Below are 14,522 nucleotides of genomic sequence, written 5' to 3'. Positions count from 1 at the left end.
AAGGGGTTAAATACCCTTCCCTCCCCCACCCTTCTGACCATGAGAGGAGAAGGGAAAAAATTAAAAAGAAGAGAAAACAACTTCCCTATCTTTTTTTTTTTTCTTTTAACAATTATGATAAATCACCCATATCTTCATGTCCAATATTTCCAAGTTTTTCTCTGTCTAACTTTGCCTTTCTCCCCTTTGACTCCCCTTTGCTCCTTCCTCATCACATTCTGGACCACTCTACTGCATTAGGTCCTTCCGACTTCACACAATTTCATAGAATTATCAAATTTGCATAAAATAAAGTCCTGCATTCAAATTCCTTAGCATTACCACATTTTCTACACCTCCTAGAACTATGAATACTATTGTTCAGGGGATCCTCCTCCCAATTTTTGCTTCGATGTTTATCAGTACCTGTTCCCAATAGCTGGCAATTACTTCACAATCCCACATATTATGTATGTAGTCGGCATCTTCACTACCACATTTCAAGCATTTTGACGAGTTACATATACCAAATTTCTTCATATGCACAGGGATGTGATAAGCCCTATGTGACACCCTAAACTGTGAAATTTTGTATTGCATATTTAACGATACCATACTCTCATTAACCCCATTATTATACCGTGCTTCATTCGACAATTCCCCTAATTCTTTTGATTATTTCTTTTTTATGGTATTCCACCCATCTTTTCCTAACCACAAATTTAATTGTTTATACAACCGTGATAAATAATTTTTACCTATATTCCAACTAATCAAAATTTCCCAAAATATTTTTATATAAAATATACTTTTATCTACTGTGCTTGTTACCGCATGTTTAATTTGCATGTAATATAAAATATCCTTATCTTCCATTCCAAAATTTTCTTTAAAATCATAAAATTGCAAAATTCCATTTTAGAACATTTGACTAACTCCTAATATCCCTAATTTCTTCCAGTATGTGCTTTCAAAAGTCAAAAATTATTTAAAATTTCTATTCCCCCCACAGTGGCATGAAGTTCAAACTGTTTACCCCTATTAATTTCCCCTTTAATGCTTTCCATATTTTATAAAACAAATTTCAATAACACCTCCAGCCCTCCTTCTGTACCCAGTTCTAAGAATTCAAAAATATTTGCTAACTTATTGTCATTAATCAGTTTTTTAAGAATTTCTGACTCCTTCCAGTTAATTATCTTTAACAGCTGGCATGCCGTTTAATATCATCTCAAATTTGGGGGGATAATCCCTCCATTTTCCCAAGTTGGAGTGAAATAATAATATTTCAGCGGCACTCTCTTCCTCCCCCAAAGAAGCCTTAAAATGGCATTAAATAGGAACAAGATTTGGGGCAAAATGAGCACCTTAACATTTGACAATTTTTTCGACATCAAGAAAGGCATTTTATTCCAAATCCCCACTCTACGTGTTAAATTATTCTCAAAGGGCATAAGATTATCTTTTTGGAAACTATAATTTTTTTTTTAACAGAAATTTTAACACATAGATATGTAAAGCACTCTGATTTTTTGAGAATTAAAAATTTTATCAAAAATCATTATCTCTAGCTCTTTATCCAGAGGGAGTAACACAGACTTCCCCCAATTTATTTCTAACCCGGATACCTGGCCGAATATTTCAAACATTTTCATTATTGAGGGATTTTTTTTCCCCTGGGGTGGGATACAAACAAAAGTATACCATGTGCATAAAGGAAGATCTTATTACTTCCTCCCTCAACTCCAAATCCTTCAAAATTACATTTTTCATGAATCCAAATTGCCAGCAGTTCAATGTATAAAGCAAATAATAAGGGTGACAGGGGGCACCCTTGCCCAGTTCCTCTACTTAAATGGGCACTGTCAGATATAAAAACTTTTGATATGTTGTAAAGCATGCAAAATCAATGGGTTTTGTAATTGCTTTCATAAAAAAAAATGTATGTCCACTCATCATCACCTATGTTATGAACCCATTTCAAGATTGACAGGTCTGCAGATCTAAAGCTGCTGTGATCGGCTCCCTCACTGTCTGTGTTTACTTCACAGTCTCCTTGTGTGAGGAGAAGGGGGAGGGGTGGGAGTTCACTGCTGCTTGTGAGCAGATAATGAAAGAAGCTGGTGACTGAAGATGGGGACTGAATGGAGATTTTTTTGTTTAAAAAGGAAGTGTCCCTGCATGCATATATGTGTGTGTGGATATATATGTGTGCGTGTAAATCTGTGTTGTCTAGGTAATTTGCATGTGTATGATTAAATTATGTCAATGTGTGTATCTAGAATCATATGCCTCCAGCTGTTGCAAAACTGCAACTCCCAGGATGCCTGCACAGCCAAACGATGTGTGGGCATGCTGGGAGTTGTAGTTTTGCAACAGTAGGAGGAAAATAGCCTGCAGCAACACTGCTGTAAATCTGAGTTTTACCAATAATATGCCTCCAGCACTGTGTGCTTACAGCTTTTGCAAAACTAGAGCTCAAAGTATGTGTGTGTATAGCATAAAACCAGAAAGGAAAGGGTTACAGATGCTCACTCCCGAGACCAATCAGAATGAGGGAGGGGGAGGGGGAGTGGATATCACTTGAGGAGAAGAAAGGGACCGCCCTCCTGCTTCTGGTCGACAACATTAAGGTAATTCAGAAATAAAGCTAATTCTGAGAGAAATATAGATCATAGACACATAAAAATTATATGTACGTGATCAGGGCAACTAATACTGAGCAACATATAAATAACAGTTTTGTTTTTTAGGTGATCTGACAAGTACGCTTTAAGCCAAAGGTTTATGACAGAATAACAATTATTAAGATATTTGCTTCCAATTGATTATACAGCAATTTAACATATCTAATAAATTTAGGGTCAACCCTGAATCGTTCCAACACCTTCCAGAGGTATCTCCACTCTACCCTGTCAAAAGGCTTGGTGGCATCAAGTGACAGAATAGAGCAAGAATCAGATCAACAAAATCGCATGGACTCATAAACTTTCTGAATATTCCTGTACACAGTACACCCTGGCATAAATCCGTTCTATTACACTATTGAGTCTCCTTACTAAAACTTTGGCTATCAATTTGATATCGGTATTTAATAGCGACATCGGACGGTACAATCCCACCTCCAATGGATCTTTCTCCTGTTTTCTTATAAGAGTGATGTTTGTTTCTCTCATTGATTTAGGCAGGATTCGTTTAGGACTGCTGTTAATTTTGGTAACAGGAAAGATGCATAATCTCTGAATATTTGAAATGGCAGGCCATGTGATCCGGCGGCGGTATTACCTCCTATCGAAAACAGAGCTTCCTGAATTTCTTGGATCGAGATAACTTTGTCCCCTAAATAGCATCTTATGATGAGCTTTTTCCCGAAAGTAATCTGCATATATATAAGTCAATTTCTGATCTTTTTTTTTAAAGTAATTTTTGGTTTAAAGAGACCACCGATCGGACCGATGCCCAGCATTAACCCTTTTGACGCCACGATCAAAGTTGATCTCTGCGTCTAAAGCCGATACATATTAATTTTTGTGCATGTAGTTTATAATTTTTTTAAGTATTTAAATAAGATAATACCTATTGGGTATCCTTGTAACCATATCGACCTACAGAATAAAGATAAAATGTAATTTTTACCAAAAAAGTGCACTGCGTGGATATGGGAGCCCCCAAAAGTTACAAAATGGTGTTTCTTTTTTTATTTCACCCCCGCAAATATTTTTTGTTTTGTTTTGCCGCGGGTTATATTACAAAATAAGTGATGTCATTACAAAGTACAATTGGTGACGCAAAAAACAAGCCTTATATGGGTCTGTAGGTGCAAAATTGAAAGTGTTATGATTTTTAGAAGGGAAGGAGGAAAAAACGAAAATGCTAAAATGAAAATTTGATAGGGGAGTCCCTAGGGGTTTAATGTTATATTTTTATAGTTCAGACATTTTGTTTACACTTTTTATTTATTTAATGAATCAAACTTTTATTAGGAAAGGGGTTAAACCACATTTATTAACTTTTTTGTTTTCTACACAGTGTTTTTTAGTCTATTAAACTATTAAATCCAATCATTAGATTGCATACACAACAATGCAATGCTATGGTCTCCATAAGAACCGCTTTTTTAATTTTAGACACTGCATCTAAAGGGGTTAATGCCACACATTACTGCAATCAGTGGTGTCCGGCATTTGCCAAAGGTCCTGGCTCCCGAGTGCATGTAATAGAAGGGAAATGGGTGGCATACGATGATACCACATATGTTTATTTTTGTTTACAGTATTCTATATAAAAAATGGGGAGTGATATTAACTTTCTTCACAATTTTAAGTGCCCATAAGGGACTATTGTATGCAATGTTTCAAATACAAACATCGAACAATGATGTGCTGCTGCATAGCATTGATCAGTGTTATCTGTGCTCCATTACCACAGGCTACTGATGCTACTTGAAGAGATGGATCACCAATCCATTGAGCTGTTAGGTACCCCACGATTTTGCTCCACTGAGCTACCAACACTTTGCAACACTTTAGATGCCACAATCCACTTTGATCACAGAGAATAAAGAGTTAATGCCAGATATTGGCCCCATCAGCAATTAGCCGTGAGTTCTGGTTGCTGATACAGTTAGGACCCACCAGGTATGAAGAGTGCACTTCATACAATGGGACACACATGTACGTCTTGCATACTTTAGGGGGTATAGAACTGTATGATGTTTTGTTGTTGGACCAACCTCTGCATACAGCATGGTCTTTTGACCAAATCAATGTAGTTACTTTGCTGACAGTATTCCTGCTTTTGCCATAAGTTTCAATTTCTATTGATCTGCAAGTCTTCCTGAAAATGCAGGATACTATAAACACTGGAAGATATTTTCCCCCAAAGAGGGATCTGTGGTGAGGGTGTTATGAGGGCAGATGTTATTACCCTAGGGGCAGATGGCATTAACCCCTTGTATTCGTAACACCAGGGTGTGGTTCACCTCTGCACCACCCGAGGTATGGCCGCTGGATCCTGGGCTAGGCACAGCGAAAATAGTGACAAGTTACAGAACAACGGCAGCTTTACTGAGGCAGACAGATGGAATAGTCTTTACAGCTCAGTTATCCCCAAGGAGGTGACCAGTGACAGCAGAAACTTGCGGGCTCGCTGGGACTTGTAGTGGACTTGGTTAGAATGCTGCAGACCCACGCTGAATTTAAGAAGACTTGACTGACTTGACTAGGACTGACTAGACTTCACCCCTTGTGTAGCTTACCAGGCTTTGACATTCACCTGTGGGGCACTTGGTGATGGAAGCGTTGCTGCGAGACTAGGCCTTGGGTCTCCTCAGGACACCAGACATTCTCAGGTCTTGACTGTTCCTCAGCATTCTCTAAAATGAAACTAACTTGCTCCTCCCTTGCATTTATGAGAGCAATGTGAAGGACTTCCATAGGTCAGAAGACAAATCACCTGTTCACTGACACCTTCCCAAGTTACATGACTTGGTAACAACATTTAAAGTCATAAAACATTATAAAGACAATCTCATACATAACATAAGGCCCTTATTAACCATTTGAGATATGTATACAATAAGGGTGGATTCAGGGGACACAGAGATAGAGTCCGCCAAACAGGACAGCAATGGTACAGGAGTGCAACTGTACTGGGCCACCACAGCTTATTTTTGATCTTTTTAAATAAAACAAATTTAAAAAAATGACAGTGGAGGGAAGTGTGTACAAAACCACTCCCCTCTGTGCTGTGCTGTGAGAAGCCCCACAGCAAACTGATCCTTTCCTGGAGCTAATGGTGGTTGTCAAATTTATAAAATCAGTTTTTGCTTATCACGCTTTTGGTACATATTAAGACCCTCCCCTTTTATCGAGGCTATGCTCCATTTAAAAAAAAGTAGTGCAAATGGAGAAAACATTTAAGAAATTAGGCACAAATCCTTTGAGAATGTGGGGCAATTGACACACAAATTTTATTAAAATCTGCTGCAATTTATACTCAAAAAAAGGAGTAAAAGCTGTTCTGAAAATCTGCTTCCCAGTGAGAACTGTTCTTTTTCTATTGACTTTTTTTCTTTCTATGTTATTTGCTTTCTTTCTTTTTTGTTCTTATTTTACAATTTGCAAAATGCATAGCATAATTTAGCTTTCATATTGGTCATTCCCTATGTATGAGCCTGTAAAAAACCTTTGAGGTATTAGAGTAAGCACATGTTACACAATAGTTACAATGAACAAAACTTCAGTTAAAGTAACACAGCTCTTTATTCCAATTAGTTGGCAATAGGTCAGCAAGTTCTCTATACAATAGAGTAGATATATAAAGCCCTCTAGCATTTACCAGTAAAGACTAACTGAGATCAGTGAAGACTAACTGAGATCAGCTAACACATCAAGCAAAATGGGAAAGGTAAGAAATTATTGGGGCATTTGTCTTTGTCTTTAGCGCTTTTTTGTGTGTAGATTTGTCTCCCATTTGGCGCAGCGCTGCACCTCAGGCAATTTTCTGTGCCTTTTTTGTTTACACTTAACAAAAAAAAAGGTGCAAAAAAAGGCGCAAGACCACTGAAAAGTCTCTAAACTATACCAGCCTAGAGTTAGCTTAGCTTTTTGTTGTATGTGAAGAGTAAAATTTCTGAAAATGTGTACCTGCACAAAATTTATCAAATTATCAAATGTGGGGCTCCTACACATTCAGCACACAAAAATGGTGTAGAAAAATGCTTCACTTACACCTACAATGATGAATGCTCCCCATAGTTCTTATATACTTTCAAATGTTAAATAGAATATGTTACACATACCTTCTTGACAAGCAATGTTAAAAATGTTTTGTTCTTCTTTACTGTGTATGTTCCATAGTGATGTCCACATCACTAATTGTTTTGTGAATTATTATTTATTATGCTTTTCACCTTGTGTTTGGGCATCTGCTTGACATACCTATGTTGTAAATGCTTCTGATATTTACCTCTGGTGTATGCAGCTGTACTTTTTTTAGCTGCATACATCACCCATAGACTGTCACTGCAAAGATGTTTGTATACTAAAGTGCAAAGGCTATGGACACCTTTGTATCAAACTTTTTTTAATGTTCATTTGTTTGCTTAATTGAAAATGCAGCAATTTTCTAAATAGTCTTTATTAAAGATAAATCAGTCAGACTGGCTTTTCTCTCAGATTTCTCTCGCAACTCAGATTGTGAAGGGGGGGGATGTTTAAAGAGAAAAGCTGATAGAGAGGAGGACAGAATCATATTAGGTTCATATAAGTGGAAAGACAAAGTAGAGCCTTCTCAACAAACTATAAATATATAATAAATGTATCTTAATATAGAGGCTGTAGAAGTGATACTGAGTGAATGAAAAAAAAAAAAAAAAAAAAAAAATAATAATAATAATAATAATAATAATAAAAACCTAAAATAATAAAAACCTATGGACAAATGATGAGATTTGTTGAAACTTGTGAAGAGTAAAAGGGATGCAGAGGTCTTTTTTTTATATAGATAAAAAAAATCGATCTGATTAGTTGCTTTAGACAACTGTACCACTTTTGCTCTGCAAATGTTTTATTCAATCTTCCCAAAAGTGTTTTTGCACCAAAATAAATATATAGCAAGTTTTTTTAAAAAGGCCTTAAAAGTGGTATTTTTTTCTTCAGCCTTTGAGCCCATGATGCCAAGTTATAATATTGCGTAATATGCTTCTATTTCCTCCGTGTACAGATTTGTCAAGTTTTCATGCATTGGACATGCTGTAGCGCAAGTTTTTTTTATTTTTTATTTACTGTTGTGTTTGACCTTTCCCAACATTCCATGCAGCCAGAGACAGTATGTCAAAAGTCACATGGTCTCTAGAAGAGTGTGGCTATGCTCCAGTGGGTGGGTAGATAGCAGGGTGGAAGGGTTTTTCAGAAGTAAAGTTGTAAAAGTCTAAATAACCCTTTTAAAGGGAACCTGTGACCAGTTTTATGCTGCCCAAATCAGAGGCAGCAATAAACCGGATAAAGAGCATGGTCTGGACACACTATAATTCATGATAAAAGTTAGAGTATTTTAGAGAACTCATGGTTTAGAAATGCTGCCAGAACCCGGAAAAGTAGTCATAGACATAGGTCCCCATGACAACTTCCTGCCCCACCAGAACTGACACACAAGCATTACAGAGTAAATCATAGTGTGTCTGGACCCTGCTGCCTGCATCTGTTTGTGTGTCCTGTAGTTTGGGTGGCATAAAACTGTTCAGATGTTCCCTTTAATGCCATAATGTTTTCACTATTCACCCTGTCATATTAAAAAGCATTCTTTATTTTCAGTCTGTCAGCATTAACTTAGAATGTACGCTTAGGTGTAGTATTAGAAATAACAGCTCATGTAAAAGTAAACAAATACTACTATGAAGCTTTCACACCATGATGCAGAATTGTATTTGTTGCTGTACATAATGATATGTGGCTGATGTATGAGATTACTTGGAATGTTTATTTAAATATTTTAGTTTTTAGATGCATTGGTGATATTCGTATTACTTTTATTGTAAATACTGTTATGTTAATATTCACATTTACATTAACATTTTACAGATTATTTTCTACGAAGACAGAAATTTCCAGGGCCGCTCTTACGAGTGTCACTCTGAATGCTCAGACTTGTCCTCATACTTTAGACACTGCAACTCTATCCGTGTAGAAAGTGGGAACTGGATTTTGTATGAACACCCCAACTACAGAGGACACCAGTATTTTCTAAATAGAGGAGAATATCCTGACTTCCAGCAATGGATGGGTTATAATGACTCCATTAAATCTTGTCGCATAAGCCCTCAGGTGAGGATCTTGATTGTTTTGTCTATTTTTTCCCTTGGATCAGATCAGAATATAAATTTATTTCAGCCATAACAAAATCCTTTTTATTTTCGTAGATTATGTTATTCTTATAGGTTCTTGTACTACATTTGTGTTTTTATGAGCGGTTTTGGTGTTTATTAAAGTGTTGCATTGAGTCTATCGGCAACCTTCAGCAATAAATAAAGAAAAAAAAGTTTTGTCAAACATAACTACCGTATATCCCGGCGTATAAGACGACTTTTTAACCCCGAATTTTCTTCTGAAAAGTCGGGGGTCGTCTAATACGCCGGGTATTGGGGTCCGGCATAGGAATGCTTATGATTATCATGCCGGCTCCTGTGTGCGGCTGCAGGCGGGGGCCGGCCAGAGCATGTACAAACGAATAACTGTATACTTAAAAACCAGGGTGCCTCCAGCTGTTGTTAAACTACAACTCCCAGCATGCCCGGACCGGCAAAGGCTGTCCGGGCATGCTGGTAGTTGTAGTCTCACAACAGCTGGAGGCACCCTGGTTTTTAGTATTCATGAATTAGTTTTTACATGCTCTGGCCGGCCCCCGCCTGCAGCCGCACACAGGAGCCAGCACGATAATCATAAGCATTCCTATGTCGGACATCCCCGTGTCCCGAAAAATCTTTTCGGGACATAAGGATGTCCGCAGGTCACTTACCATTCCCCGCCCGCCACGCGTCCTCCTCCGGTCCTCCTGCGGTCTTCCTCCTGTCCTTCTGCGCTTCTCCACCACTCTATGGTTGTACGTACGGGACGTCATTGACGTCCCGTGCATATAACCATAGAGGCGCAGGAGGACTGGAGGAGGACGAGCGCGGCCGGGGCCTGGTGAGTGACCGGCGGCGCGTCATCTACAGTGTTCCGATCACCGCTCCTCCGGTCCCGGGACTGCTGCTATGGTCCATAGGCCATAGCAGTAGATTGTGACCCCGGGCCGGAGGAGCGGTGACCGGAACACTGTGGGGGGCAGTACACAGACATACAGCCTCCAGCCATACACTCTATATGGCTGGAAGTTGTATGTTTGTGGGGGGAGCTGCCTACCATTGTGGGGGGGAGAGCTGCCTACTATTGTGGGGGGGAGAGCTGCCTACTATTGTGGGGGGGGAGCTGCCGACCTAATGTGGGGGGGGGAGCTGCCAACCTAATGTGGGGGGGGGGGGAGCTGCCGACCTAATGTGGGGGAGCTGCCGACCTAATGTGGGGGAGCTGCCGACCTAATGTGGGGGAGCTGCCGACCTAATGTGGGGGAACTGCCGACCTAATGTGGGGGAACTGCCGACCTAATGTGGGGGAGCTGCCGACCTAATGTGGGGGAACTGCCGACCTAATGTGGGGGAGCTGCCGACCTAATGTGGGGGAGCTGCCGACCTAATGTGGGAAAGCTGCCGACCTTATGTGGGGGAACTGCCGACCTAATGTGGGGTAACATGCTGCCAACCTAATGTGGGGGAACATGCTGCCGACCTAATGTGGGGGAACTATAAGGTACTGTACATAGCGGTAGGAGGGGTAGTCTTATACGGCAAGTATATCCTAAACTCTATATTTTAACTGTAAAAGTTGGGGGTCGTCTTATACGCCCAGTCGTCTTATACGCCGGCATATACGGTACTGCTTAACTATATAAATGTTATCATCGACTTAAAGAGGGGTCAATTTCTAATAATAATATGTTGAAATATTTACCAAAGCAAATATTGTAGACTAGGGCTACATTGAGACTTCAGTTTTGTATCATTACTGATTAATTTTAACTATTGAGTAAAAGCTGTAGTCATAAGGATTGCACACAACTCATTGGGTGAGATGTATCAAGCTGTGCCAGAGGTGTAAATCCTGAAAAGTCCCAAATTTTTGCACATAAGTGGTAATGTATGCTCAATAATCACCATTTTTCTATCAAAATTATCGACTTTTTTCACTCCTTGCTCCAAAGGGGAGGAACACAGGCAGGAAGAGGATTAGGAGAGAGTTTATCTTCACATGGAGGGGATGTAGAGGGGCAGACTCCCCTCACATGCAACATTAGGGGCTTCTTGCGACATGTAAAGTTGCAGAAATATGCAGCAACAATATGTTTAAATTCAAGCTTACTGTAAAGTTGAACTGTATGTAGTTGAACAAAGTAAAGTAGTAACAGGTGTACTTAGCCTATGTTAAAAGGACAGCTCTCTTTATATTTGTAAGTGTTGTTTGTGTGCAAATTTAAAGGTATCTGACAGGCTGGTCACAGGCATCAAGAACTGTACAATAGTGGCTGATGCAAACCTTTGAGTGGCTCTTTGTATGGTTTGCCTATTATAGTTGCACAGAAAGTTGGAGCTAAAGCCATCAGCCATCTTATGGAGAAACTTAAACTACAGCATAAAAGAGACTTTAATTTAAGAGAAACCAACAATGGTCTTTTCAACATACAATGCTACAGACAGTCCAGATCTGTGAAACATCTCAATGGCTGGAAGAACTGACCAATCAGAATGGGCATTCACTGGTAAAACGCTTGTATTACTGAGGCGTATGCACTGAATTCCTGGCTGATGGCGCCTCCCTACAATACAGGGAGGTATTATATGTTCTGTACTACTCTTTACCTATGCCAAAGTTAGCTGCGCTTTTGGACACCAGGTGAGGGCGGCTTCATTCCACTTTTTTAAGACATTGCGTGTACTGTACAGGGCCCTGAAGAAGCTCCTGCCCTCTACATAGACAGTGATTTACATCTCCCAGCAGCTCTTTCTTACTTTTATATGTAAGGACTTGCTTTATCTACATTAGGTATCTATTTATTTTTGTTTGATCCTCACTTTTTCCTATTTTTGGATGACATTTTGATGGCTTCAGAACCAATTACCAGGTTTCCAGAGTTCTGGTCTCAACATACAAAAGTTTCAACATACAAAGGTCGACCTGGTACCAATTAACATTGTAACTTGAGGGACCATTGTATATGTAGCTAAATATATATTTTATTGTCTAGGGAAATCTGTAAGAGAACAAGCCACCTAGCTCCTTTCCCCTCTTTCCACAGAAGCAAAACAAAAAGACTCTGCTGTTGAGTTGTTTGCTTTTCCTTAGAACTACCTACCAGCTGTATCTATGTTGCTTAGCTACGGTCCACAGTAAATGAGAATGTATTAGGCATGATCACTCACATTCTGTATGGGAAAATAAATTATTGTTTATGTTTTTAATGAGTGGGGCGATTCTGACTTTTGCTATGGAGCCCTGTGGTTTGTATGCTTCTACTCATAGTTACACACAATTAATTTCTGTAGTTTTTTTTTGCTTTTATTCTTCTGCATGTTAACAGTATAGTTCTTTTAACAGCACCAGGGATCATTCAGAATCCGAATCTATGAGAAAGAAGATTTCAGAGGTCAGATGATGGAGTTTCATGAAGATTGTCCTCATGTCTATGAGAGATTCCGCTCTCATGACATCCATTCCTGCCAAGTACTTGATGGATATTGGATGTTCTATGAAGAACCCAACTACAGAGGACGCCAGTATTACCTGAGAACTGGAGAGTACAGAAGATATAGTGACTGGGGAGCAGCAAGCCCCAGAATTGGTTCATTTAGACGTGTCCATCATTTCAATTAAACTAATAAAACATTGACTAGTTAACTGATATTCAATAAAATTATTTAAAAAAAAAATAGAATGACTACCACTAATTTTATTTAAAAATAGTTTCTGTTTTAATTTGTTAAATGTTAAATAAAATTTCTGATTCAAAACATCATGTTCTTAAAGGGGTATTCCAGGATTTTTTTTATTTTTTATTTGACTATGCTATAGGGGCTGTAAAGTTAGTGTAGTTCATAATACCTCAATCAAGGAAGAAATAACCTGGCACTGCATGTTAGTCTTGTTACTGTGTATGCAAGGTCTTAAAGGGGTACTCTGGCGCTAAGCCATCTTATCCCCTATCCAAAGGATAGGGGATAAGATGCCTGATCGTGGGGGTCCCGCTGCTGGGGGTCCCGCCCATTAGAATCAGTCCCCAGAGTATGTTTGCTCCGGGTCTGATTACTGGCGATCACGGGGGCGGGCCATGATCTCCAGTAATCAGACCCGGAGCGATCAGACCCGGACTGATTCTAACGGGTTGCTGCATGCAAGATCATGGGGGTCCCCAGCGGCGGGACCCCTGTGATCAGGCATCTTATCCCCTATCCTTTGGAGTACCCCTTTAATGCCAATTACGCTAACAGCATGTATGTGATGGTGCTCACGCTTCATAAATAGTAGTGGCTGTGTATTCAAACATAGGAAAAGACAGAAGACTCGGATCACTCACCGCTGCTGCTATGCTGTTTTTTTTTTCCTGCAATGCTATATCCTTTATTCCATGCACATAGGCTAAGATGGCTGTATACAAACAGATGTTATGGCGGGGCAGAAGGTGCTTGGAGCACTGTCCAGAGCGACGGCACCATTTCACGCCTACAAGGCGTTTCTTCAGGCCCGGAAGTGACCTCATGTCACAGGTAGAGCCTTCTTAAATACCACATTTATACTAATAACACAGGTGAATTAAAACCAATAGTGTTTAATATCATATACATAGTATGCAATTAAAATAATAGACTTAACCCAAAACCTATAGAAAAGCTGAAAATTCATTACGCTCATTTAAACCAATCACACCTGTGGCATCAAGCTGAGCAATCCAGCGAGACTCTCTTTGTATTAGATGCAAGTAAATAAAAAAAAATTTTTTTTCTGCAGCGCTTGACCAATTAGATTAAAAGAGACCAAGCTCTTAAAAGGTATATTGGATAGTGTTTATTTCAAGCACATCAGCGCGTTTCTGGCCCAGAGTGGGCCCTTCATCAGGACAAGGTGTAAAGACTTCTGCTTGGAATCCTCACAAAAACTTATTTTTATGTTTTACAAGCCACTTTATTCTGGTTTGCAGTGTAATCCAATGTTCTTATTGGCTGACCAGGTCCTAGACAGTCACATTAATTTCCTTCATTTATTGAAAGCAGCTGAAGGCAGGAGAGCGGGCAATGTGGCAGCCCAGTCAGCACATGCACAATATCCCCTGGTGTGGTGGGCACAGCTCAGCCTGGCACTGCACTTCCTCCCCCTTATTCCTGGTGCTTTCCGTCCCTTTTTAGCCCACAGACAGTAAAAGGAGCTCAGTGTTAGTGGGTGAGTAAGTGAATCAACTAGCAGGGAGCACAGTAAGTTGAAGTGTGTACAACTGAAAAGCTAATAGCCAGCCATTTAGGGTGAGCAGAGCACTAAAAGTGTATTGTCCTCTATTAAGTGTAACCAGTGCGTACATGTACTCGGTGTACCATTTTGTTTCTGTTAAAGTCTTAAAGGCCTCGATACTGTGAAAGGCCAGCCAAAAGTACACATCTACTGCTGTTGTAGACAAAGAATGTTTTAAGATTAGTGGAACGTGTTCTACACCTCTCATATACACACTAAGTTTGTCAGACAGAATAGTGCCAGGACAAGCACAAGCACAGAGGAGTGGCAGAGGCCTAAATTCATCTGGTGCAGGCAGAGGTTGCAGAAGACTAGGGGCGAGTGGCAGCAGGAGTCACAGTGAGAGGCCTGAAATCCTTGTATCAGCTAGCAGTCTTGTTTCAACCAGCAACCCATTTGCTGTCATTGAATGATTAACTCGGTCATCCACTTCATCATAAGTGACATCTGACA

The 14,522-nt window shown here is 39.7% G+C and overlaps 1 protein-coding gene across 1 annotated transcript; it reads left to right on the top strand.

Annotated features, from left to right (window-relative positions):
• The first annotated feature begins 6,378 nt into the window (after positions 1 to 6,378).
• On the top strand, positions 6,379 to 13,983 carry LOC130285293 (gamma-crystallin 1-like). The gene is made up of 4 exons (XM_056536649.1): positions 6,379 to 6,387; positions 8,562 to 8,804; positions 12,168 to 12,425; positions 13,795 to 13,983. Exons 1-4 carry the CDS (start codon positions 6,379 to 6,381, stop codon positions 13,981 to 13,983), a joined length of 699 nt encoding a protein of 232 aa, XP_056392624.1.
• Positions 13,984 to 14,522: the final 539 nt, after the last annotated feature.

This window comes from Hyla sarda, chromosome 8, assembly GCF_029499605.1.
Source record: "Hyla sarda isolate aHylSar1 chromosome 8, aHylSar1.hap1, whole genome shotgun sequence".
Lineage (NCBI taxonomy): Eukaryota > Metazoa > Chordata > Amphibia > Anura > Hylidae > Hyla > Hyla sarda.
Note: the sequence above shows the minus strand (reverse complement) of the source record. Positions and strands in the feature narration are given on the sequence as shown.

Bases quoted from the DNA above. Each gene is read 5' to 3' on its own strand.
- LOC130285293 (XM_056536649.1), top strand. The intron at 8,805-12,167 runs GTGAGGATCTTG...TTCTTTTAACAG, and splicing joins CTTGTCGCATAAGCCCTCAG to CACCAGGGATCATTCAGAAT. The intron at 12,426-13,794 runs GTCCATCATTTC...TTGGCTGACCAG, and splicing joins GAATTGGTTCATTTAGACGT to GTCCTAGACAGTCACATTAA.